The following is a 23,205-nucleotide window of genomic DNA, read 5'->3' as shown; positions in this document are numbered from 1 at the left end:
GGTTGAAACATTAAACAGATGAACACTTTTCTAGTTTCCTTTTTATTTGAATCCACAGATGGGAAGTGGACTAAGTGGACTTAGTGGGTACACTTACCCTGTGTCTAAAATCAACAAGGTTTGTTCCTTCGGGATCTAGTGGGTACACTTACCCTGTGTCTAAAATCAACAAGGTTTGTTCCTTCGGGATCTAGTGGGTACACTTACCCTGTGTCTAAAATCAACAAGGTTTGTTCCTTCGGGATCTAGTGGGTACACTTACCCTGTGTCTAAAATCAACAAGGTTTGTTCCTTCGGGATCTAGTGGGTACACTTACCCTGTGTCTAAAATCAACAAGGTTTGTTCCTTCGGGATCTAGTGGGTACACTTACCCTGTGTCTAAAATCAACAAGGTTTGTTCCTTCGGGATCTAGTGGGTACACTTACCCTGTGTCTAAAATCAACAAGGTTTGTTCCTTCGGGATCTAGTGGGTACACTTACCCTGTGTCTAAAATCAACAAGGTTTGTTCCTTCGGGATCTAGTGGGTACACTTACCCTGTGTCTAAAATCAACAAGGTTTGTTCCTTCGGGATCTAGTGGGTACACTTACCCTGTGTCTAAAATCAACAAGGTTTGTTCCTTCGGGATCTAGTGGGTACACTTACCCTGTGTCTAAAATCAACAAGGTTTGTTCCTTCGGGATCTAGTGGGTACACTTACCCTGTGTCTAAAATCAACAAGGTTTGTTCCTTCGGGATCTACAAGAGCAGATCGTCAGAGAGTGGAGGGTTGGCTCGTCTGACTACTGGGACTGACTGACTGACTGAATGACTGGCTGACTCACCAAAGGAAGCCAGAGGCCAGAGAAACCAATGGCAGCCTAAATGCATAGCAGAAGAAAGGATGACAGAGAGAGGGAGCAGCAGACAGGATGACAGAGAGAGAGGGAGCAGCAGACAGGATGACAGAGAGAGAGACGGAGCAGCAGACAGGATGACAGAGAGAGAGAGGGAGCAGCAGACAGGATGACAGAGAGAGGGAGCAGCAGACAGGATGACAGAGAGACAGACGGAGCAGCAGACAGGATGACAGAGAGAGAGAGGGAGCAGCAGACAGGATAACAGAGAGAGCGACGGAGCAGCAGACAGGATGACAGAGAGAGGGAGCAGCAGACAGGATGACAGAGAGAGAGATGGAGCAGCAGTCAGGATGACAGAGAGAGAGGGAGCAGCAGACATGATGACAGAGAGAGAGACGGAGCAGCAGACAGGATGACAGAGAGAGAGGGAACAGCAGACAGGATGACTGAGAGAGAGGGAGCAGCAGACAGGATGACTGAGAGAGAGAGGGAGCAGCAGACAGGATGACAGAGAGAGAGGGAGCAGCAGACAGGATGACAGAGAGAGAGGGAGCAGCAGACAGGATGACAGAGAGAGGGAGCAGCAGACAGGATGACAGAGAGACAGACGGAGCAGCAGACAGGATGACAGAGAGACAGACGGAGCAGCAGACAGGATGACAGAGAGAGCGACGGAGCAGCAGACAGGATGACAGAGAGAGAGATGGAGCAGCAGACAGGATGACAGAGAGAGAGATGGAGCAGCAGTCAGGATGACAGAGAGAGAGGGAGCAGCAGACATGATGACAGAGAGAGAGACGGAGCAGCAGACAGGATGACAGAGAGAGAGGGAACAGCAGACAGGATGACTGAGAGAGAGGGAGCAGCAGACAGGATGACTGAGAGAGAGGGAGCAGCAGACAGGATGACAGATAGAGAGGGAGCAGCAGACAGGATGACAGAGAGAGAGGGAGCAGCAGACAGGATGACAGAGAGAAGGAGCAGCAGACAGGATGACAGAGAGAGAGGGAGCAGCAGACAGGATGACAGAGAGAGGGAGCAGCAGACAGGATGACAGAGAGAGAGGGAGCAGCAGACATGATGACAGAGAGAGAGACGGAGCAGCTGACAGGATGACAGAGAGAGGGAGCAGCAGACAGGATGACTGAGAGAGAGGGAGCAGCAGACAGGATGACAGAGAGACAGACGGAGCAGCAGACAGGATGACAGAGAGAGAGGGAGCAGCAGACAGGATGACAGAGAGAGAGGGAGCAGCAGACAGGATGACAGAGAGAGAGGGAGCAGCAGACAGGATGACAGAGAGAGATGGAGCAGCAGACAGGATGACCGAGAGAGGGAGCAGCAGACAGGATGACAGAGAGAGAGGCAGCAGCAGACAGGATGACAGAGAGAGAGAGGGAGCAGCAGACAGGATGACAGAGAGAGAGAGGGAGCAGCAGACAGGATGACAGAGAGAGAGGGAGCAGCAGACAGGATGACAGAGAGAAGGAGGAGCAGTCAGGATGAGAGAGAGAGAGAGAGGGAGCAGCAGTCAGGATGACAGAGAGAGAGAGGGAGCAGCAGTCAGGATGACAGAGAGAGAGGGGGCATCAGAAAGGATGACAGAGAGAGAGGGGGCATCAGAAAGGATGACAGAGAGAGAGGGGGCATCAGAAAGGATGACAGATAGAGAGGGAGCAGCACACAGGATGACAGAGAGAGAGGGGGCATCAGACAGGATGACAGAGAGAGAGGGAGCAGCAGACATGATGACGGAGAGAGAGGGGGTATCAGAAAGGATGACAGAGAGAGAGGGAGCAGCAGACAGGATGACAGAGGGAGAGGGGGAGCAGCAGAAAGGATGACAGAGAGGGAGAGGGAGCAGCAGACAGGATGACAGAGAGAGAGGGAGCAGCAGACAGGATGACAGAGAGAGAGAGGGAGGAGCATGTCAGAGAGAGAGGGAGCAGCAGACAGGATGACAGAGAGAGAGGGAGGAGCAGCAGACAGGATGACAGAGAGAGAGAGAGGAGAAGCAGGCAGGATGACAGAGAGAGAGGGAGGAGCAGAAAGGATGACAGAGAGAGAGAGAGGAGCAGAAAGGATGACAGAGAGAGAGGGAGCAGCAGAAATGATGACAGCGAGAGAGGGAGCAGCAGAAAGGATGACAGAGAGAGAGGGAGGAGCAGACAGGACGGCAGAGAGAGAGAGGTAGCAGCAGACAGGATGACAGAGAGGGAGGGAGCAGCAGACAGAATGACAGAGAGGGAGCAGCAGACATGATGACATAGAGAGAGGGAGCAGCAGACAGGATGACAGAGAGAGAGGGAGCAGCAGACAGGATGACAGAGAGAGAGGGAGCATCGGAAAAGATGACAGAGAGAGAGAGGGAGCAGCAGACAGGATGACAGAGAGAGAGGGAGCAGCAGACAGGATGACAGAGAGAGAGGGGGCATCAGAAAGGATGACAGAGAGAGAGGGGGCATCAGAAAGGATGACAGAGAGAGAGGGAGGAGCAGACAGGATGGCAGAGAGAGAGGGAGCAGCAGAAATTATGACAGAGAGAGAGGGAGCAGCAGAAAGGATGACAGAGAGAGAGGGAGGAGAAGACAGGATGGCAGAGAGAGAGAGGTAGCAGCAGACAGGATGACAGAGAGGGAGGGAGCAGCAGACAGGATGACAGAGAGGGAGCAGCAGACATGATGACAGAGAGAGAGGGAGCAGCAGACAGGATGACAGAGAGAGAGGGAGCAGCAGACAGGATGACAGAGAGAGAGGGAGCATCGGAAAAGATGACAGAGAGAGAGAGGGAGCAGCAGACAGGATGACAGAGAGAGAGGGAGCAGCAGACATGATGACAGAGAGAGAGGGAGCATTAGACAGGATGACAGAGAGAGAGGGAGCAGCAGACAGGATGACAGAGAGAGAGGGAGCATCGGAAAAGATGACAGAGAGAGAGGGAGCAGCAGACAGGATGACAGAGAGAGAGGGAGCAGCAGACAGGATGACAGAGAGAGAGGGGGCATCAGAAAGGATGACAGAGAGAGAGGGGGCATCAGAAAGGATGACAGAGAGAGAGGGGGCATCAGAAAGGATGACAGAGAGAGAGGGAGGAGCAGACAGGATGGCAGAGAGAGAGGGAGAGGCAGAAATGATGACAGAGAGAGAGGGAGCAGCAGAAAGGATGACAGAGAGAGAGGGAGGAGCAGACAGGATGGCAGAGAGAGAGAGGTAGCAGCAGACAGGATGACAGAGAGGGAGGGAGCAGCAGACAGGATGACAGAGAGGGAGCAGCAGACATGATGACAGAGAGAGAGAGGGAGCAGCAGACAGGATGACAGAGAGAGAGGGAGCAGGATACAGGATGGCAGAGTGGGAGAGGGAGCAGCAGACAGGATGACAGAGAGAGAGGGAGCAGCAGACAGGATGACAGAGAGAGAGGGAGCAGCAGACAGGATGACAGAGAGAGAGGGAGGAGAAGCAGGCAGGATGACAGAGAGAGAGGGAGGAGCAGAAAGGATGACAGAGAGAGAGAGAGGAGCAGAAAGGATGACAGAGAGAGAGGGAGCAGCAGAAATGATGACAGACAGAGAGGGAGCAGCAGAAAGGATGACAGAGAGAGAGGGAGGAGCAGACAGGATGACAGAGAGGGAGCAGCAGACATGATGACAGAGAGAGAGGGAGCAGCAGACAGGATGACAGAGAGAGAGGGAGCAACAGACAGGATGACAGAGAGAGAGGGAGCATCGGAAAAGATGACAGAGAGAGAGAGGGAGCAGCAGATAGGATGACAGAGAGAGAGGGAGCAGCAGACAGGATGACAGAGAGAGAGGGAGCAGCAGACAGGATGGCAGAGTGAGAGAGGGAGCACCAGACAGGATGACAGAGAGAGAGAGGGAGCACCAGACAGGATGACAGAGAGAGAGAGCAGCAGAAAGGATGACAGAGAGAGAGAGCAGCAGACAGGATGACAGAGGGAGAGGGGGAGCAGCAGAAAGGATGACAGAGAGAGAGCAGCAGACAGGATGACAGAGAGAGAGAGCAGCAGACAGGATGACAGAGAGAGGGAGCAGCAGACAGGATGACAGAGAGAGAGAGCAGCAGAAAGGATGACAGAGAGAGAGAGCAGCAGACAGGATGACAGAGAGAGAGAGCAGCAGAAAGGATGACAGAGAGAGAGCAGCAGAAAGGATGACAGAGAGAGAGAGCAGCAGACAGGATGACAGAGAGAGAGCAGCAGAAAGGATGACAGCCCATAGAGCCAGCCAGTAGATAAGACCTCCAGAGGTAAGAAAGGGGTCAGGGGTCACAGGCCAGAGTTATACAACCTTCACTTGCTCTGGCCTCATCATCACAGACCACACACTATGACCTTTGACCTGACCTCTGATAACCCTGCCGGCCGCTTCCTGACTCTCAACCAACTGTCTGAGAGAGGAATGCTCTTTCCTGGTAGAAGTGGGATGTAGCCTAGCAACAGATCTACACCCATCTCTGATACAGCCTCTCTTTTAACTCCTGATAGAGCCAGATTGGGTTGACATGATGACAGTAGTCAGGGCAGGCGTAACTTACTCTGTGACCAAACACTGAGTCATGCTACAAGCATAATGTACTCTGAGTAAATACACAAAAACATGGAAATGATGCCTTTGAGGAGTGCAGTATTATAAAAAAAATACTTTTGTCAGGAATCATTTGTTTTCTTCTGATTCTGAATGTGCCTACAAGACTACAGGCGCCTCCAGTGATGTAAAACACGCAACAACGACCCGCTTATAACAACCCACACGCGACTGTGCATGTTAAACCACTAATTAGCATGTCCTCTGGGGGTGAGAAAGGGCACGGAGACAAACAGAGCTAATGTAAATATTGAGCGAGCTGAGGATGAGAGCCTTCATGCAGCGTGCCTCCACATGGCCAACCGTGATAAAGGATAGAGCGTGGGAGACGCGCATTCCGCGACTCCGTTTCTGCTTCCTGTCCCTCTCACCCACTAAATTAATTTCACAGATGACAAAAAAAAACTGAAATGCAAGATGTGGACGTTTTTTTCTTTTTCGTCTTGAAACTATAAAGTTGAACGGTGCATACACAGGCTATAATCAGAGAATAAATGATGTGAACTAACAGGCTACTGGAGCATTTTTACAGACTGGTAACAAAACGAACACTTGTAAAACTTGGCATAGGTCTAGGTTAGCATACCTTGTTGCACTACACTGACATGTATGAAGTGGCATGATAGTTATGATAGTTGTTTGATCTTCACTGTCTGTTTAACATAGTCTATCGAATAAAACAGACTTTTTTTTATAACAGTATGCCTATATAAACCATTACCAATTACAAAGAACTGTAAAAATATATGACTAGCCTAGGCCTATTAATTAATGGGAATAATCGATATGCTGTGGTAGCATGTGCGCACGGTGGTGGTACTCATGAATGAGAAATAACCGGCTGCTGAATGGCTGGGCGCCGACTCGGACGCGTGAAAGAACGGATCCCGAATTCCGCGTCAATGAATGACCGTTTTAACAGAGACTCTATTCGCAGGGCCAGGACACAAACAGACCCTGGGGTTTGTCAATGACTGCCGGAGACAGAACGTTATAATGGTATCTGTTATGGTCAGTGACCCTAGAGACCTTTACCCCTCGACAGACCTACCCCTCGATCCACAAAAATGGATTAGGGGAAAAATCCTTTACCGCGACCCTCAATCCCGAGCAGCTAATGTCTTGAGGCTTCTCTGAGGAAGCGCATCAATTACTGAGGTGTCCTAAGAACGTCATCAATGGAGTCTGTTATCGCCTAGGCTACCCGTGTGTTGCAATAATGTGTTTTACATGGATGCGTTTCAGCACCAGACGCGTTGGCGAGTCGATTGGACATACGGCTATCCTTCAGCACCTGAACCGAACACAGTGAGGGCTGAGCCTAGCTGCCTATCTTATTGCTACCGTACTCACTAAAAGCACGACGCAAACATTTTCATAGCCTAGGAAATAATATTATATGTGGAACGTAGCCTAGGTTACAGGTTGGCGATTATAAAGGAAACGGGTAGGCTAGAATGTGCCCTAAATCGCTTCCAGCAACATCCAAACAGGTCGGAAGTCACAAAATGGAAAACATGAACGCAGCAGCGCTCACCTCGATGTCCGACTCACTGCATGGCGCTACGCTGATGTCTGGGAGCCAATCCTTGCTCTGTTGTTTGTTGTTATTGCTGTTGTTGTTGTTGTTCTCCAATCAAGTCCAATAATATGTATTAATTGTCTTCATATCTGTATTCTCGATGAGCGGTTAGACAGATATAGGAGGCTAGCGGCCGCGCCGTTACATTTTCTCCATATCCATTCGAAGCACACTGCACTGTAGGATCCACGGTCTCTCATTCCGGGACTGTCTGCGCTTAAAGGAGCCGCCCACGGTTCCCGCTTGCCAAAACCAGTTCACTTTGCCATAGGTATAAACGTTTAGTGTTTTTTTGTGAGCCAGAGGGAAGTCCATTGTGTGTAATCCCACCAGTCTCCCTCTTTTTCTCCCTCTCACTCAGAGGCGTCGTGCCTCCTCAGATTTGTTCTATTAAAAAAATAATATATACAGTACCAGTTAAAAGTTTAGATGCACTTATTCAAGGGTTTTTTCTTTACTTTTATTATTTTCTATATTGTAGAATAATAGTGAAGACATCAAAACTATGAAATAACACATATGGAATCATGTAGTAACCAAAAAAGTGTTCAACAAATCAAAATATATTTTAGATTTTAGATTCTTCAAAGTAGCCACCCTTTGTCTTGTTAACAGCTTTGCACACTCTTGTAATTCTCTTAACCAGCTTCACCTGGAATGCTTTTTCAACAGTCTTGAAGGAGTTCCCACATATGCTGAGCACTTGTTGGCTGCTTTTCCTTCACTCTGTGGTCCAACTCATCCCAAACCATCTCAATTGGGTTGAGGTCGGGTGATTATGGAGGCCAGGTCATCTGATGCATCACTCCATCACTCTCCTTCTTGGTCAAAAATCTCTTACACAGCCTGGAGGTGTGATGTGTCATTGTCCTGTTGAAAAACTAATGATAGTCCCACTAAGCGCAAATCAGATGGGATGGCGTATCGCTGCAGAATGCTGTGGTAGCCATGCTGTTTTAGTGTGCCTTGAACTCTAAATAAATCACAGTGTCATGAGCAAAGCACCCCTCCACCATCACACCCTCTCCTCCATGCTTCACGATTTGTAACCTTTATTTAACTAGGCAAGTCAGTTAAGAACAAATTATTATTTACAATGATGGCCTACCCCGGCCAAACCTGGATGACGCTTGGCCAATTGTGTGCCGCCCTATGGGACTCCCAATCATGTCCGGATACAGCCTGGATTCGAACCAGGGACTGTAGTGATGGCTCTTGCACTGAGATCGATGGGAACCACACATGCGGAGATCATCCGTTCACCTACTCTGCATCTCACAAAGACATGGCGGTTGGAACCAAAAATCTTAAATTTGGATTTATCAGACTAAAGGACAGATTTCCACCGGTCTAATGTCCATTGCTCGTGTTTCTTGGCCCAAGCAAGTCTCTTCTTATTATTGGTGTTCTTTAGTGGTGGTTTCTTTGCAGCAATTCATCCATGAAAGCCTGATTTACGCAGTCTCCTCTGAACAGTTGATATTGAGATGTTCAAGTAACAGACACTCTGTGAGGGCGGGTGCAATTTCTGAGGCTGGCAACTCTAATGACCTTATCCTCTGCAGCAGAGATAACTATGGGTCTTCCTTTCCTGTGGCGGTCCTCATGTGAGCCAGATTCATCATAGTGCTTGATGGTTTTTGCTACTGCACTTGAAGAAACGTTCAGTTCTTTACATTTTCCAGATTGACTGACCTTCATGTCTTAAAGTAATGATGGACTGTCATTGCTCTTTGCTTATTTGAGTTGTTCTTGCCATAATATGGACTTGGTCTTTTACTAAATAGGGCTATCTTCTGTATACTACCCCTACCTTGTCACAACACAACTGATTGGCTCAAACGAATTAAGAAAGAAAGAAATTCCACAAATTAACTTTTAAGATGGAACACCTATTAATTGAAATGCATTCCAGGTGACTACCCCCATGAAGTTGGTTAAGAGAATGCCAAGAGTGTGCCAAGCTGTCATCAAGGCAAAGGGTGGCTACTTTGAAGAATCTCAAATATAAAATATATTTTGATTTGTTTAACACTTTTTTGGTTACTACATGATTCCATATGTGTTATTTCATAGTTGTGATGTCTTCACTATTATTCTACAATGTAGAAAATAGTAAATAAATAAATAAATAAAAACCCTGAAATGAGTAGGTGTGTCCAAACTTTTGACTGGTACTGTATATATTTAAAAAAATAATTAAGCATAATGATTATGGCTCTCGATTGCAGGAAAAAGCTGCTTCGGGTGTTTGAAAAATGCTAAATTCTCCAATTTATAGTCAGTGGGGCTAGCCCCCCCTCCGGACCACCCTCCGGCCCCCCCTCCGGACCACCCTCCGGCCCCCCCTCCGGACCACCCTCCGGACCACCCTCCGGCCCCCCCTCCGGACCACCCTCCGGACCACCCTCCGGACCACCCTCCGGACCACCCTCTAGCCATCCTCACGTATTTTATGCCCCCTCAGATTTTTGGGGTGCCTGCTCTCCCTGTCACTCTCTCACCCGCACACTCCCTAAAGCTCGGGTCTAAGCAGCGCTAATGTTGCTTCACACTTTATAATACGGGACGTTCAGTGCTGTTGGGTTTCCTGGAGTGGTGAGTGGGAGAGAGAGCCAGGTGACCTATTGTGCCACACACACACACACACACACACACACACACACACACACACACACACACACACACACACACACACACACACACAGTTAGTCTCAATCACTAGCCATTTGTCTTACCACTCCATTATATCAGAGCCTATAAGCCTGGCACTGGCATGTCATGCTACACAAACATGCAACCAACTCCAGCCATTTAGACACAGCAACATACATACATTCATTTGGTGGCAGACAGACACACGGACATAGAAACGTCATTGAGTGCAGACAGACAGACAGACAGACAGACAGACAGACAGACAGACAGACAGACAGACAGACAGACAGACAGACAGACAGACAGACAGACAGACAGACAGACAGACAGACAGACAGACAGACAGAGTAACTCATTGAGTGCAGACAAACAGACACAGTAACTCATTGAGTGCAGAAAGACAGACAGACAGACAGACAGACAGACAGACAGACAGACAGACAGACAGACACAGTAACTCATTGAGTGCAGACAGACAGACAGACAGACAGACAGACAGACAGACAGACAGACACAGTAACTCATTGAGTGCAGACAGACAGACAGACAGACAGACAGACACAGTAACTCATTGAGTGCAGACAGACAGACACAGTAACTCATTGAGTGCAGAGTGACCCAGCCTCCCCCACACGATTTCTCACAGTATTGTTCTTTCAGACTGTCTCCTGAAAATCATTCACAAGGGGCTTCCTGAGGGAGGGGCTCAGACCAGCTGGACACATGCACACACACGCACACACACACACACGCACGCACGCACGCACGCACGCACGCACGCACGCACGCACGCACGCACGCACGCACGCACGCACGCACACACACGGTGCTTTCCACGCTGCGTCCGTCCAGTAGAGGACTGCTGAAAAAAATCGGTGTTTTTTTTTTATAAGATACAATATCGGTACATATTGCCTTTCCAACTAGACTAACAGCGATCATCAACTGATCTCGTGTCTGGATGGCTGTGGATTGAATGTGTTGGTTGAATGGAATGTTGGCATATTGGCAGTTAATTTAAAACATGTATGGAATCATTAACCCTCCCCAAAAATGGCTAGCTAGCTAACCAACATACAGTGGAGAATAATTCCTCAAATGCATTATTTTACACAATATCTTATCACAGCACTGGCTGGCCATGGTTGACTAACTCTCTGACCAAAATGGCCGACCTTTATCTCCTCATAAGAAGGTTCATGTACATTCTAGAATTCTATTTCCTAATTCTATTGTCGAGCCATTGATGCTCCATACTCTACCTGGGTGTGTTTCCCTCAATGCCCCATTAGACAGGAACAAGGTGTGTTTCCCTCAATGCCCCATTAGACAGGAACAAGGTGTGTTTCCCTCAATGCCCCATTAGACAGGAACAAGGTGTGTTTCCCTCCATTAGACAGGAACAAGGTGTGTTTCCCTCAATGCCCCATTAGACAGGAACAAGGTGTTTCCCTCAATGCCCCAATAGACAGGAACAAAGCTTTCTGTTATCTGCAAGAAAACAAGGCTATCTTCCCCCCGGAGATGTCCTAAAACAAGGCTATCTTCCCCCCGGAGATGTCCTAAAACAAGGCTATCTTCCCCCCGGAGATGTCCTAAAACAAGGCTATCTTCCCCCCGGAGATGTCCTAAAACAAGGCTATCTTCCCCCTGGAGATGTTCTAAAACAAGGCTATCTTCCTCCTGGAGGTGTTCTAAAACAAGGCTATCTTCCCCCCGGAGATGTCCTAAAACAAGGCTATCTTCCCCCTGGAGATGTTCTAAAACAAGGCTATCTTCCCCCCGGAGATGTCCTAAAACAAGGCTATCTTCCCCCCGGAGATGTCCTAAAACAAGGCTATCTTCCCCCCGGAGATGTCCTAAAACAAGGCTATCTTCCCCCTGGAGATGTTCTAAAACAAGGCTATCTTCCTCCTGGAGGTGTTCTAAAACAAGGCTATCTTCCTCCTGGAGGTGTTCTAAAACAAGGCTATAGGGAGTGTACGTGTGAGTGAGTGAGTGAGTGAGTGAGTGAGTGAGTGAGTGAGTGAGTGAGTGAGTGAGTGAGTGAGTGAGTGAGTGAGTGAGTGAGTGAGTGAGTGAGTGAAAGAAAACAGCTGTCATTTATATAGGACCACTTTAAGATGATGCTTAACGTGTACAGTACCAGTCAAAAGTTTGGACACATCTACTCATGGAAAACCTGTCCTAACCCTTCCGCTAACTGGATCAGTACACTGACAATGAGACTGTATCTTACAGGGAATCAAGCTCCATCTAAAGTACCAGTACCACGTCAAAGTTTGGACATATCTCATCTTCAGAGGAGACTGCATGAATCAGGCCTTTGTGGTCGAATTGCTGCAAAGATACCACTACTAAAGGACATCAATAATAAGACGAGACTTGCTTGGGCCAAGAAACACGAGCAAATGGACATTAGATCGGGGGAAATCTGTCCTTTGTTCTGATGAGTCCAAATTTGAGAATTTTGGTTCTAACCGCCGTGTCTTTGTGAGACGCAGAGTAGGTGAATGGATGATCTCCGCATGTGTGGTTCCCAACGTGAAGCATAGAGGAGGAGGTGTGATTGTGTGGGGGTGACACTGCTGGTGACACTGTCTGTGATTTATTTAGAATTCAAGGCACACTTAACCAGCATGGCTGCCACAGCATCCCATCTGGTTTGGGCTTAGTGGGACTATTTGTTTTTCAACAGGACAATGAGCCAAAACACCTCCAGGCTGTGTAAGGGCATTTTGACTAAGAAGGAGAGTGATGGAGTGCTGCATCAGATGACCTGGCCTCCACAATCACCCAACCTCAACCCAATTGAGATGGTTTGGGATGAGTTAGACCGCAGAGTGAAGGAAAAGCAGCCAACAAGCATATGTGGGAACTCCTTCAAGACGGTTGGAAATGCATTCCAGGTGAAGCTGGTTGAGAGAATGCCAAGAGTGTGCAAAGCTGTCATCAAGGCAAAGGATTTGTTTTACACTTTTTTGGTTACTACATGATTCCATATGTGTTATTTCATAGTTTTGATGTCTTCACTATTATTCTACAATGTAGAAAATAGTAAAAATAAAGAAAAACCCTTGAATGAGTAGGTCAAATCAAATCAAATATTATTGGTCACATACACATGGGTTAGCAGATGTTAATGCGAGTGTAGTGAAATGCTTGTGCTTCTAGTTCCCGACAGTGCAGTAATATCTAACAAGTAATCTAACAATTCCACAACAACTACCTAATACACACACATCTAAAGGGATGGAATTAGAATATGTACATAGAAATATATGGATGAGCGATGTCCGAGCGGCATAGGCAAGATGCAGTAGACGGTATAAGATACAGTATTTACATATGAGATGAGTAACGTGTCCAAACTTCTGACTGGTAGTATGTTATCAGTATGTTTATACCTGCTTTATGAAGACAAATATTACAAATCTTTATAACTGCACCATAATAGTGATTTATACTTGTCGGTGTTGAAGTTTTACCATATCGGTCACACAAGAACCCAGACAGGATCATCTCCGATCTGACAGCGGGAGAGGGTTGTTCACCTCCCTGGCTATACAGGAATCTGAAGTACAGGGAGGGGGGTGTACCCTCTCATTCTCCCTACCACAGAGCGTAGGCCACACCCACCCTGCCTTTTGATTGACTTCTTCCTCTGGAAAGTGGCTGAAGTGGTTGAAGGGGAGATTGAACACTCTTGGGGGTGTTTGAGGATCAATGTGTGGGTCTTCTCAACCCCCCCCCCCCCCCCCTCCCTCTCTCTGCCCAGCCAATGACATTCCTTAAATCCAAGACAGAATTCCAGAGGAGCACATCTTATTGATGGGGGGTGGGGGGGGGGGGGGGTGTGAGGCTCTTTAAAGCACGTCTCCAAAACGGCCTGTCTGTCACAAGAGTGCCTGGCGACTGCGAGATATCCCTTCCCCCTGAGCTGTAGAGATGGGAGAGATGAGAGAGAGTTGTGGCGGAGAGACCTCTGTTCTCCCTAGTGACTGAGAACAGAAAAAGCCCAATGAACAGAGCTTACTCAGGCTCCCACAATCCCTCAGCGCCCATTTGTCTCACTGGGGTCATCAACTACATATTTATTGAAGCAGCTAATATATGTGTGTGTGTGTGTGTGTGTGTGTGTGTGTGTGTGTGTGTGTGTGTGTGTGTGTGTGTGTGTGTGTGTGTGTGTGTGTGTATTTTGAGTCAAATTGCACCTGATCTCTCACAGAGCTAGTGATTCATTTGATGATATCAGTATGTCTGGGGCCGGGACAGGAGGAGACAACATACAGTGAACCAGACAGACCAGGAGAGACAACACACAGTGAACCAGACAGACCAGGACAGACAACACACAGTGAACCAGACAGACCAGGAGAGACAACACACAGTGAACCAGACAGACAACACACAGTGAACCAGACAGACCAGGACAGACAACACACAGTGAACCAGACAGACCAGGACAGACAACACACAGTGAACCAGACAGACAACACACAGTGAACCAGACAGACAACACACAGTGAACCAGACAGACCAGGAGAGACAACACACAGTAAACCAGACAGACAACACACAGTGAACCAGACAGACCAGGAGAGACAACACACAGTGAACCAGACAGAAAACACATAGTGAACCAGACAGACCAGGAGAGACAACACACAGTAAACCAGACAGACAACACACAGTGAACCAGACAGACCAGGAGAGACAACACACAGTGAACCAGACAGACAACACACAGTGAACCAGACAGACAACACACAGTGAACCAGTCAGACAACACACAGTGAACCAGACAGACAACACACAGTGAACCAGACAGACAACACACAGTGAACCAGTCAGACAACACACAGCGAACCAGACAGACCAGGAGAGACAACACTCAGTGAACCAGACAGACCAGGAGAGACAACACACAGTGAACCAGACAGACAACACACAGTGAACCAGACAGACCAGGAGAGACAACACACTCACAGAGAGACCAGGAGAGACAACACACTCACAGAGAGACCAGGAGAGACAACACACTCAAACAGACCAGGACAGACCAGGAGAGACAACACACTCACAGACAGACCAGGAGAGACAATACACTCACAGAGAGACCAGGAGAGACAACACACTCACAGACAGACCAGGAGAGACCAGGAGAGACAACACACTCACAGACAGACCAGGAGAGACAACACACTCACAGACAGACCAGGAGAGACAACACACTCACAGACAGACCAGGAGAGAAGGATGAATGTGCAACATCCAACCTCATCAAAAGAGACATCAACATCACTTGATCAACAGCAAGTGTTCCCATTCATTCCCACAATAATTAAACCATCAGTATCAATCAAAGACATTTCACTGTGCTTTGTAGAGAAATAAATTGGACACAAAGTGCCTGACAGTTAATGTATCCATTTGAATTGTGTCTGACGCCAGGTACTCTTCAATAAACACTTCAGGAGACTAAGAGTCTGACTGTAAGTAATATGAATGTTGTTTTTGCCATGAGGCCATGGATCCCAGTGATCAGTAGGTTAGTGCAGCAGCTTCCACTCTGAGACCCAGCTCCAATCCCCACAGTTACCTCCTGTAACCGTCTCACCAAGGACGGTAAGGGGGCCGGGTGAAAGGGGGGGGGGGAGACAGGCCACAGAGCGGGGCGGGGGCTCTAGACATCTGATTGGCTGAACAGGGGTTACATGTGTGGGCTACTCAGCCAGATGCTGTCAGAGCGAATCAGAACGCATCGGGAGCGTTCGGCAGGAGCAACCTGACGGAGGTCTGTTTCCATGGCAACGACCGGGGGAACCAGGGGGCGAAGCGACTGCATGCTGGGAAAGAGAAATAGAGAGAGGCAGGGCTTGTTGTGGGGGAGAGGAGTTCCCTAGGAGATGAAGGGAATGAGGAGGAGTGGCGAAAGATGCTGGCGAAAGATTCATTACCCCCCCCCCCACACACACCCCACACACACACACACCCCACACACACACACACACACACTCTTAGTACTAATGATCACGGAGAAAAAAAAATCTTGATTCGTCATTTTCTGAGCTGAGGTACTTAGCATCACAAAATAAAACATCTTGAATGGTGTTGAACCAGTGAATGAGATTTCCACAGCTACTAAGACGTGAATGAAGAGGGAATGCTTCATATAGGCCTTCTGGCCTGAGGAGCAGGTTTGGGGTCAATTCCATTTCAATTCCAGTCACTTCAGAACGTAAACCAAATTCCAAATCCAATTTTTTTTTCCTAATTGAAAATCACGGGTAGAGAATTGAAATTGGACTTTCAAGTGTACTTCCTGAATCGACTGGAATTGTAACGGAGTTGACCTTTAACCCTGCGGAGTAGTCTTTAAAACAGGGGTTTAAAGTAACAGTGAAAATCACGTTCTGTTAACTCAAACCCGAATAATGTTGTTGACTCTTCTTACATTCGGATGTGGCCAAACCATCAATTGGAGAAAATAACACTTCAAAATCCCACTTCAAACTTGTATCACAAACAGACCGTTTAAAAAAATGCTTGCTATTTCCTCTGAGAATGTCATCCTCCTGAGCCGAGGATGCACTTTGCTAGGTTAATGACCTCATATCGTAGCTTATGGAGATCCCAAACGACGTATAAAACAGTCTTAAAATGATCTACGTTGGTTTAGATACCTATAAAACACAATACATTTATTTGACTTGGTGAAAATCTGTTTTTTTGGATCTAACTTGCTAACCACTTTTTTTCCCCATGACTCCGTGAAATGATGACCTCTTCCTAAATATTTGGTCACATGATACGTTTTGTTTATGGTTTCCTAGAAACAAGGGGTGGCTCAACTTACCCCACTATCCCCTACCATTTTTGGGGGGGAAAGTTCAACGATTGAACTTAAATTCTAATTAATGAATTAATGAATTATAGGTTATATTTCATAGAAATACTGGACATCCCTCCTCTGTTCTCAACACATTATTTGCAGTTTTGTGATTTCACGTTAACAGGTCATTTGTTATGTATTTTTCAGCAGCGCAGGTTGAATTAAATTACACCCTAATTAGCAGAAGCAGCAGTTCGTATGTCTTGTCAACCGTGAGGTAGAAAGACACAGGGAACAGCTTTCTTCCTGCCTGGAGACATAAGAGCACCACTATTCATTACAGTATTTCTGCCTGAGGATCTCTATGGACAGAAAGATCCCTTTAGCAACACTGGACAAACAAAACACAATGACAGACAGACAGAGAATGAAAGAGACAGAAAGGGAGAGAGAAATAAGACAGATAATGAAATAAAGACAGAGAGAGAAATAAGACAGATAATGAAATAAAGACAGAGAGAGAAATAAGACAGACAGAAACACAGACACGCCCTAAGGTAAGGATGAGAGGAGAGCCAGCATGAGGCCAATAAATAATTCAGAGAACGCATTCCTCTATCGCCCTCTGCTGACGGCATGTTGACGGATATCAAAGTGTAAGTGTCTGGATTTCAGCTAGTGGGGATGTTGCGTGTGGTCAGACCGCCTTGTTACAGTTTAATGAGCCAGTATGAGGTTTAGGGACGTCAACCTCCATGAAAACTCCTCATCACAACCCTCCAAGGGGACTCCTCACATGAATAATGCAGCCTAATTGAGTCTCCCTCAGACAGAACTGAGATCTCCTGCAAACCCCCACAAACTGTAGACAGGGACCTCTCGTTCCAACACATCAACTGATGGGTGCGTTTGATTGGTAGGGCTCAAGCAACCGACTGTAGACAGGGACCTCTCATTCCAATACATCAACTGATGGGTGCGTTTGACTCGTAGGGCTCAAGCAACCGACTGTAGACCAAAGTCGAAGAGTGAATTGGGGGGAGGTGCATCTGCGACAGACGAAACGGCAAGGCTCAGATCAACATGGCAGCGTTGCCATTGTTTTATAAAAGTTTTTCTTTAGAATGTTAAAATAAACATATCCCAACCCTTCCAGAACACACGCTCACAAACTGAAATAATTTAATAATAATAATATACATTGTACAATCAATCAGTGAGAGAGCATCAAACGTCACATTCATTTTGTATATATCCGTTGTTTAGGCTACATGAATCCCAGAAAGTTCCTGTTTCAGTCGTCTTTGGTCACGTTCGCATTGGTCGAACAACAAAAAAACACCATAATGATTGGTTGACAATAGACCCTCCCACAACACAGGCGATGCCCGCAGGATGAAGTCGGTGAAGAGCAACTGCAGAAACCATGTAGTCAAAACTTCATGACCTTTTGATTTTTGTAACGTTCATGCAGTCGAAAGCCTGCACCTTTTTATCCCCATTAATGCGACACACGTTTCAGACTTCACAAAAGTGATCCGCTCGAAATGCTCTGCATTAGTCCGAATACCCTAACGCGCTGAAAGGTGTGGTTGCGCCTATCCAGTAACCGTCCTTACCTTGTGGGCTTTTGCTGCGTTTAAATCAACTGGGAACTCCGACATCTTCGACTTCTGACTTCGGTGCGTTCAAGACAACTTGGAACTCTGAAAAAACGAGCACCGACTGGGTAAAAAAAAAAAATCTCTTTGAACGATCTGCTTACTCTGGCATCTTTCTAGAGCTCAGATCTTCTGACCTGAAGCTCACTGACGTCATGATTTCACCTCGTTCCCAATTGTCTTGGACGCACCATTAGTACCTGTGTGATGCAAATTGTGACCTTTATCATGCAATAAAACACTATGATAAAACCAATTTTAAGTCCCATACTGTGACAACATTGACATTCCCTGTTAACGTCAAGCATTTTGACTTCAATATGACCTTCTGAAACAAAATGGGGCATCAGACCTTTTGACACCACGTGATGACATCACTCAGTGTGACGTCTTTATGAATCTGACACCACATCATTTTGACAATGATCATTGTGACATCATTATGATTCACAATGTAACAGCCATAGAATTAGGAATTAGAATAGTAATGAATATGATCTCTATGATATAATCTATAGAAATGGATTCTATTTCTATTGTGACATCACTCATTGTGACCAATCACCAGGTGACACAAACACATAGGTAAATGCCTAGAGTTTATTTAGAAGGATAGATAGATGTGACAGTGACATGGAGGGAGATTAGATGTGACAGTGACATGGAGAGAGAATAGATGTGACAGTGACATGGAGGGAGAACAGATGTGACAGTGATATGGAGGGAGAATAGATGTGACATGGAGGGAGAATAGATGTGACAGTGACATGGAGGGAGAATAGATGTGACAGTGATATGGAGGGAGAATAGATGTGACAGTGATATGGAGGGAGAATAGATGTGACAATGACATGGAGAGAGAACAGATGAGACAGTGATATGGAGGGAGAATAGATGAGACAGTGACATGGAGGGAGAATAGATGTGACATGGAGGGAGAATAGATGTGACAGTGATATGGAGGGAGAATAGATGTGACAGTGATATGGAGGGAGAACAGATGAGACAGTGACATGGAGGGAGAATAGATGTGACAGTGACATGGAGAGAGAATAGATGTGACAGTGACATGGAGGGAGAATAGATGTGACAGTGACATGGAGAGAGAATAGATGTGAGTGACATGGAGGGAGCATAGATGTGACATGGAGGGAGAATAGATGTGACAGTGACATGGAGGGAGAATAGATGTGACAGTGATATGGAGGGAGAATAGATGTGACAATGACATGGAGAGAGAACAGATGAGACAGTGATATGGAGGGAGAACAGATGAGACAGTGACATGGAGGGAGAATAGATGTGACAGTGACATGGAGGGAGAATAGATGTGACAGTGATATGGAGGGAGAATAGATGAGACAGTGACATGGAGGGAGAATAGATGTGACAGTGACATGGAGGGAGAATAGATGTGACAGTGACATGGAGGGAGAATAGATGTGACAGTGATATGGAGGGAGAACAGATGAGACAGTGACATGGAGGGAGAACAGATGAGACAATGACATGGAGGGAGAATAGATGTGACAGTGACATGGAGAGAGAATAGATGTGACAGTGATATGGAGGGAGAATAGATGTGACAGTGATATGGAGGGAGAATAGATGTGACAGTGACATGGAGGGAGAATAGATGTGACAGTGATATGGAGGGAGAATAGATGTGACAGTGATATGGAGGGAGAATAGATGTGACAGTGACATGGAGGGAGAATAGATGTGACAGTGATATGGCGGGCGGCTGTAGTTAGTATATGGTCCTAACAGCAAGTAGTGAGAGGAGGTCAGGATAAAGGAATCGTTCAACATAATCAACCACATGAGATTCAGTAACCATTCATGTGAACTACTGTAACAGAAATCATGACCTGTCTGTTGTCCTCTGTCCAAATCCATCAAGCTAGGAACCAAAGACCCCTCAACACAACCACATCACCCCTATTCATCTGACTGGAAACAACGTCCCTGTCCGGCCACCCCAACTAAGAAAACAACATGTCACGAAACAGATACACTTCAACATAAGATACAAGCTAAATCATATTGGCAATTCAATGAAATTCAGATATTTCTAGCAATTACAGGTGCTGTGATAATTCTTCGACATTTTCCTCAACGGATGTACTCTCAATGAGGGAAATCTAAAAGCCAAGGAAAAATAACTTAATCTTTAATCAACATCTCTTAAATTGTCTCGTAATATTTAATCCCTTAACAAATATACATGCGCTTTCACAGTATTCCCAACACCCTAACACAGCCGTACCGAATGATAACAAACCCCTCGTCAATCAATACTTCACAGTATTCCCAACACCCTAACACAGCCGTACCGAATGATAACAAACCCCTCGTCAATCAATACTTCATTCATCAAAATTAATATCAGTACAGGAGACTACAGTTAATATCAGTACAGGAGACTACAGTTAATATCAGCATAAGAGATTACAGTTAATATCAGCATAGGACATTACAGTTCATATCAGTATAGGACATTACAGTTCATATCAGTATAGGAGATTACAGTTCATATCAGTATAGGAGATTACAGTTCATATCAGTATAGGAGATTACAGTTAATATCAGCATAGGAGATTACAGTTAATATCAGCATAGGAGATTACAGTTAATATCAGTACAGGAGACTACAGTTAATATCAGCATAGGAGACTACAGTTAATATCAGCATAAGAGATTACAGTTAATATCAGTATAGGAGATTACAGTTAATATCAGCATAGGAGATTACAGTTAATATCAGCACAGGAGATTACAGTTAATATCAGCATAGGAGATTACAGTTCATATCAGTATAGGAGATTACAGTTCATATCAGTATAGGAGATTACAGTTCATATCAGTATAGGAGATTACAGTTCATATCAGTATAGGAGATTACAGTTCATATCAGTAATAGGAGATTACAGGCTAGAACAGAATAAAGACCTAAGGCGACTTTTCTGACCAGCATCCCATTGACAGCTCGACTGGCCAAAATCACATTGGTCTTGTTTAAGTTCACGGTTAATGCAAAGATTTGAAAATGTAATATTACGGGTTTGCACGTAAACCACATCCACTTAGATCCCCCCCCCCCCCCACGAAGAAGAGAGCAAGCCTACCCCCTAGTGGTTAAAAGCAGCTACTGCAAAAAATAAAGCTGTTCTTCCTGTCAAACCAACTCGGGGAAAAAACTCAGACTTGGAAAATAGTGTTGAACGGTCCACCCAACTCAGAATTCCTAGTCGGGAATTCTGGCATCTTTCTAGAACTCCGAATTTCTGACCTGAAGATCACTGACGTCATGAACTGACCTAGTCCCCCCCCCCCACCAGTTGTCTTGAAAGCGTCACAGGTTGTCCCCGTTCTCATGAAAACGATGCAGGTGATCCGAGTACCTGAGAAACAGACAGAGGGGAGGAGATTGAAAGATTAGAGGCAATCCTAACTAATATCCCAAACACACCGCTGTTCTGCTAGCGGGAAGGAAGACAGAATGAATCTCACTTCTTAGCACAGAAGGCAGAGCAGTCTCGACCGATGCTCTCACTCCAGGCAGTCTCATAAAGCACCTGAGTACACACACAAACACACATTATGACATCAGCAAACATCTCTGAATAGCCAATGGGCACCGGGGTGGTGGGAGGTGAAAGGTCAAAAGGCTACATACCAGGAAGACCAGGCAATGCAGGAAGAGGGTGTAGAAGAATGTAATGGTTCTGGTCATCTTGTTGGAGAGAATGCTACGACCCTAAAACACATGGGTGAATTACAACCCGTTTGTTCACACATTACACATATCTAGCTGTGTGTGTGACTCACCAGGCTGAGGGTAACCTTGTTACATATCTATCTGTGTGTGTGACTCACCAGGCTGAGGGTAAACTTGTTACATATCTATCTGTGTGTGTGACTCACCAGGCTGACGGTAACCTTGTTACATATCTATCTGTGTGTATGACTCACCAGGCTGAGGGTAACCTTGTTACATATCTGTGTGTATGACTCACCAGGCTGAGAGTAACCTTGTTACATATCTATCTGTGTGTGTGACTCACCAGGCTGAGGGTAACCTTGTTACACATATCTAGCTGTGTGTGTGACTCACCAGGCTGACGGTAACCTTGTTACATATCTAGCTGTGTGTATGACTCACCAGGCTGAGAGTAACCTTGTTACATATCTATCTGTGTGTGTGACTCACCAGGCTGACGGTAACCTTGTTACATATCTAGCTGTGTGTATGACTCACCAGGCTGAGAGTAACCTTGTTACATATCTATCTGTGTGTGTGACTCACCAGGCTGACGGTAACCTTGTTACATATCTAGCTGTGTGTATGACTCACCAGGCTGAGGGTAACCTTGTTACATATCTATCTGTGTGTGTGACTCACCAGGCTGAGAGTAACCTTGTTACATATCTATCTGTGTGTATGACTCACCAGGCTGAGGGTAACCTTGTTACATATCTATCTGTGTGTATGACTCACCAGGCTGAGGGTAACCTTGTTACATATCTATCTGTGTGTATGACTCACCAGGCTGAGGGTAACCTTGTTACATATCTATCTGTGTGTATGACTCACCAGGCTGAGGGTAACCTTGTTACATATCTATCTGTGTGTGTGACTCACCAGGCTGAGAGTAACCTTGTTACATATCTATCTGTGTGTATGACTCACCAGGCTGAGAGTAACCTTGTTACATATCTATCTGTGTGTGTGACTCACCAGGCTGAGAGTAACCTTGTTACATATCTATCTGTGTGTATGACTCACCAGGCTGAGAGTAACCTTGTTACATATATATCTGTGTGTATGACTCACCAGGCTGAGGGTAACCTTGTCCCAGGGGCTGAGGCTCAGGTATCTATGGTGGCGTTCCTGTAAAAACACACGATGAGTCTCAACAACAAGACTACTGACCGATACACACCACTACATACTGACCAATACACACCACTACATACTAACCACTACATACTGACCAATACACACCACTACACACCACTAC

General features: G+C 46.3%; 1 protein-coding gene across 3 annotated transcripts; it reads right to left on the bottom strand.

The window, feature by feature from the left end:
- Positions 1–18,724: 18,724 nt before the first annotated feature.
- On the bottom strand, positions 18,725–23,205 carry LOC120041791 (zinc finger protein 607-like). 3 transcript variants are annotated; one of them, XM_038986655.1, is made up of 4 exons: positions 23,019–23,205; positions 21,861–21,941; positions 21,695–21,759; positions 18,725–21,585 (listed from the first exon to the last, which is right to left on the bottom strand). In XM_038986655.1, exon 4 carries the CDS (start codon positions 20,078–20,080, stop codon positions 18,782–18,784), a length of 1,299 nt encoding a protein of 432 aa, XP_038842583.1. In that variant the 5' UTR covers positions 20,081–21,585; positions 21,695–21,759; positions 21,861–21,941; positions 23,019–23,205; the 3' UTR covers positions 18,725–18,781. The 3 variants fall into 3 exon arrangements, with proteins under 3 accessions (XP_038842583.1, XP_038842584.1, XP_038842585.1); XM_038986656.1 differs by lacking the exon at positions 23,019–23,205 and adding an exon at positions 22,013–22,032; XM_038986657.1 differs by lacking the exon at positions 23,019–23,205 and adding an exon at positions 22,013–22,032 and having other exon boundaries at positions 21,695–21,941.

The sequence above is a fragment of the Salvelinus namaycush genome, unplaced genomic scaffold (assembly GCF_016432855.1).
Source record: "Salvelinus namaycush isolate Seneca unplaced genomic scaffold, SaNama_1.0 Scaffold541, whole genome shotgun sequence".
NCBI lineage: Eukaryota > Metazoa > Chordata > Actinopteri > Salmoniformes > Salmonidae > Salvelinus > Salvelinus namaycush.
The sequence above is the reverse complement of the archived record's forward strand: the minus strand, read 5'-3'. Positions and strand labels throughout refer to the sequence as shown.

What these genes read in the sequence shown, in the direction of transcription:
- LOC120041791 (XM_038986655.1), bottom strand. Translation starts at nt 20,080, where the DNA reads ATGGATTTGGACAGAGGACAACAGACAGGTCATGATTTCTGTTACAGT.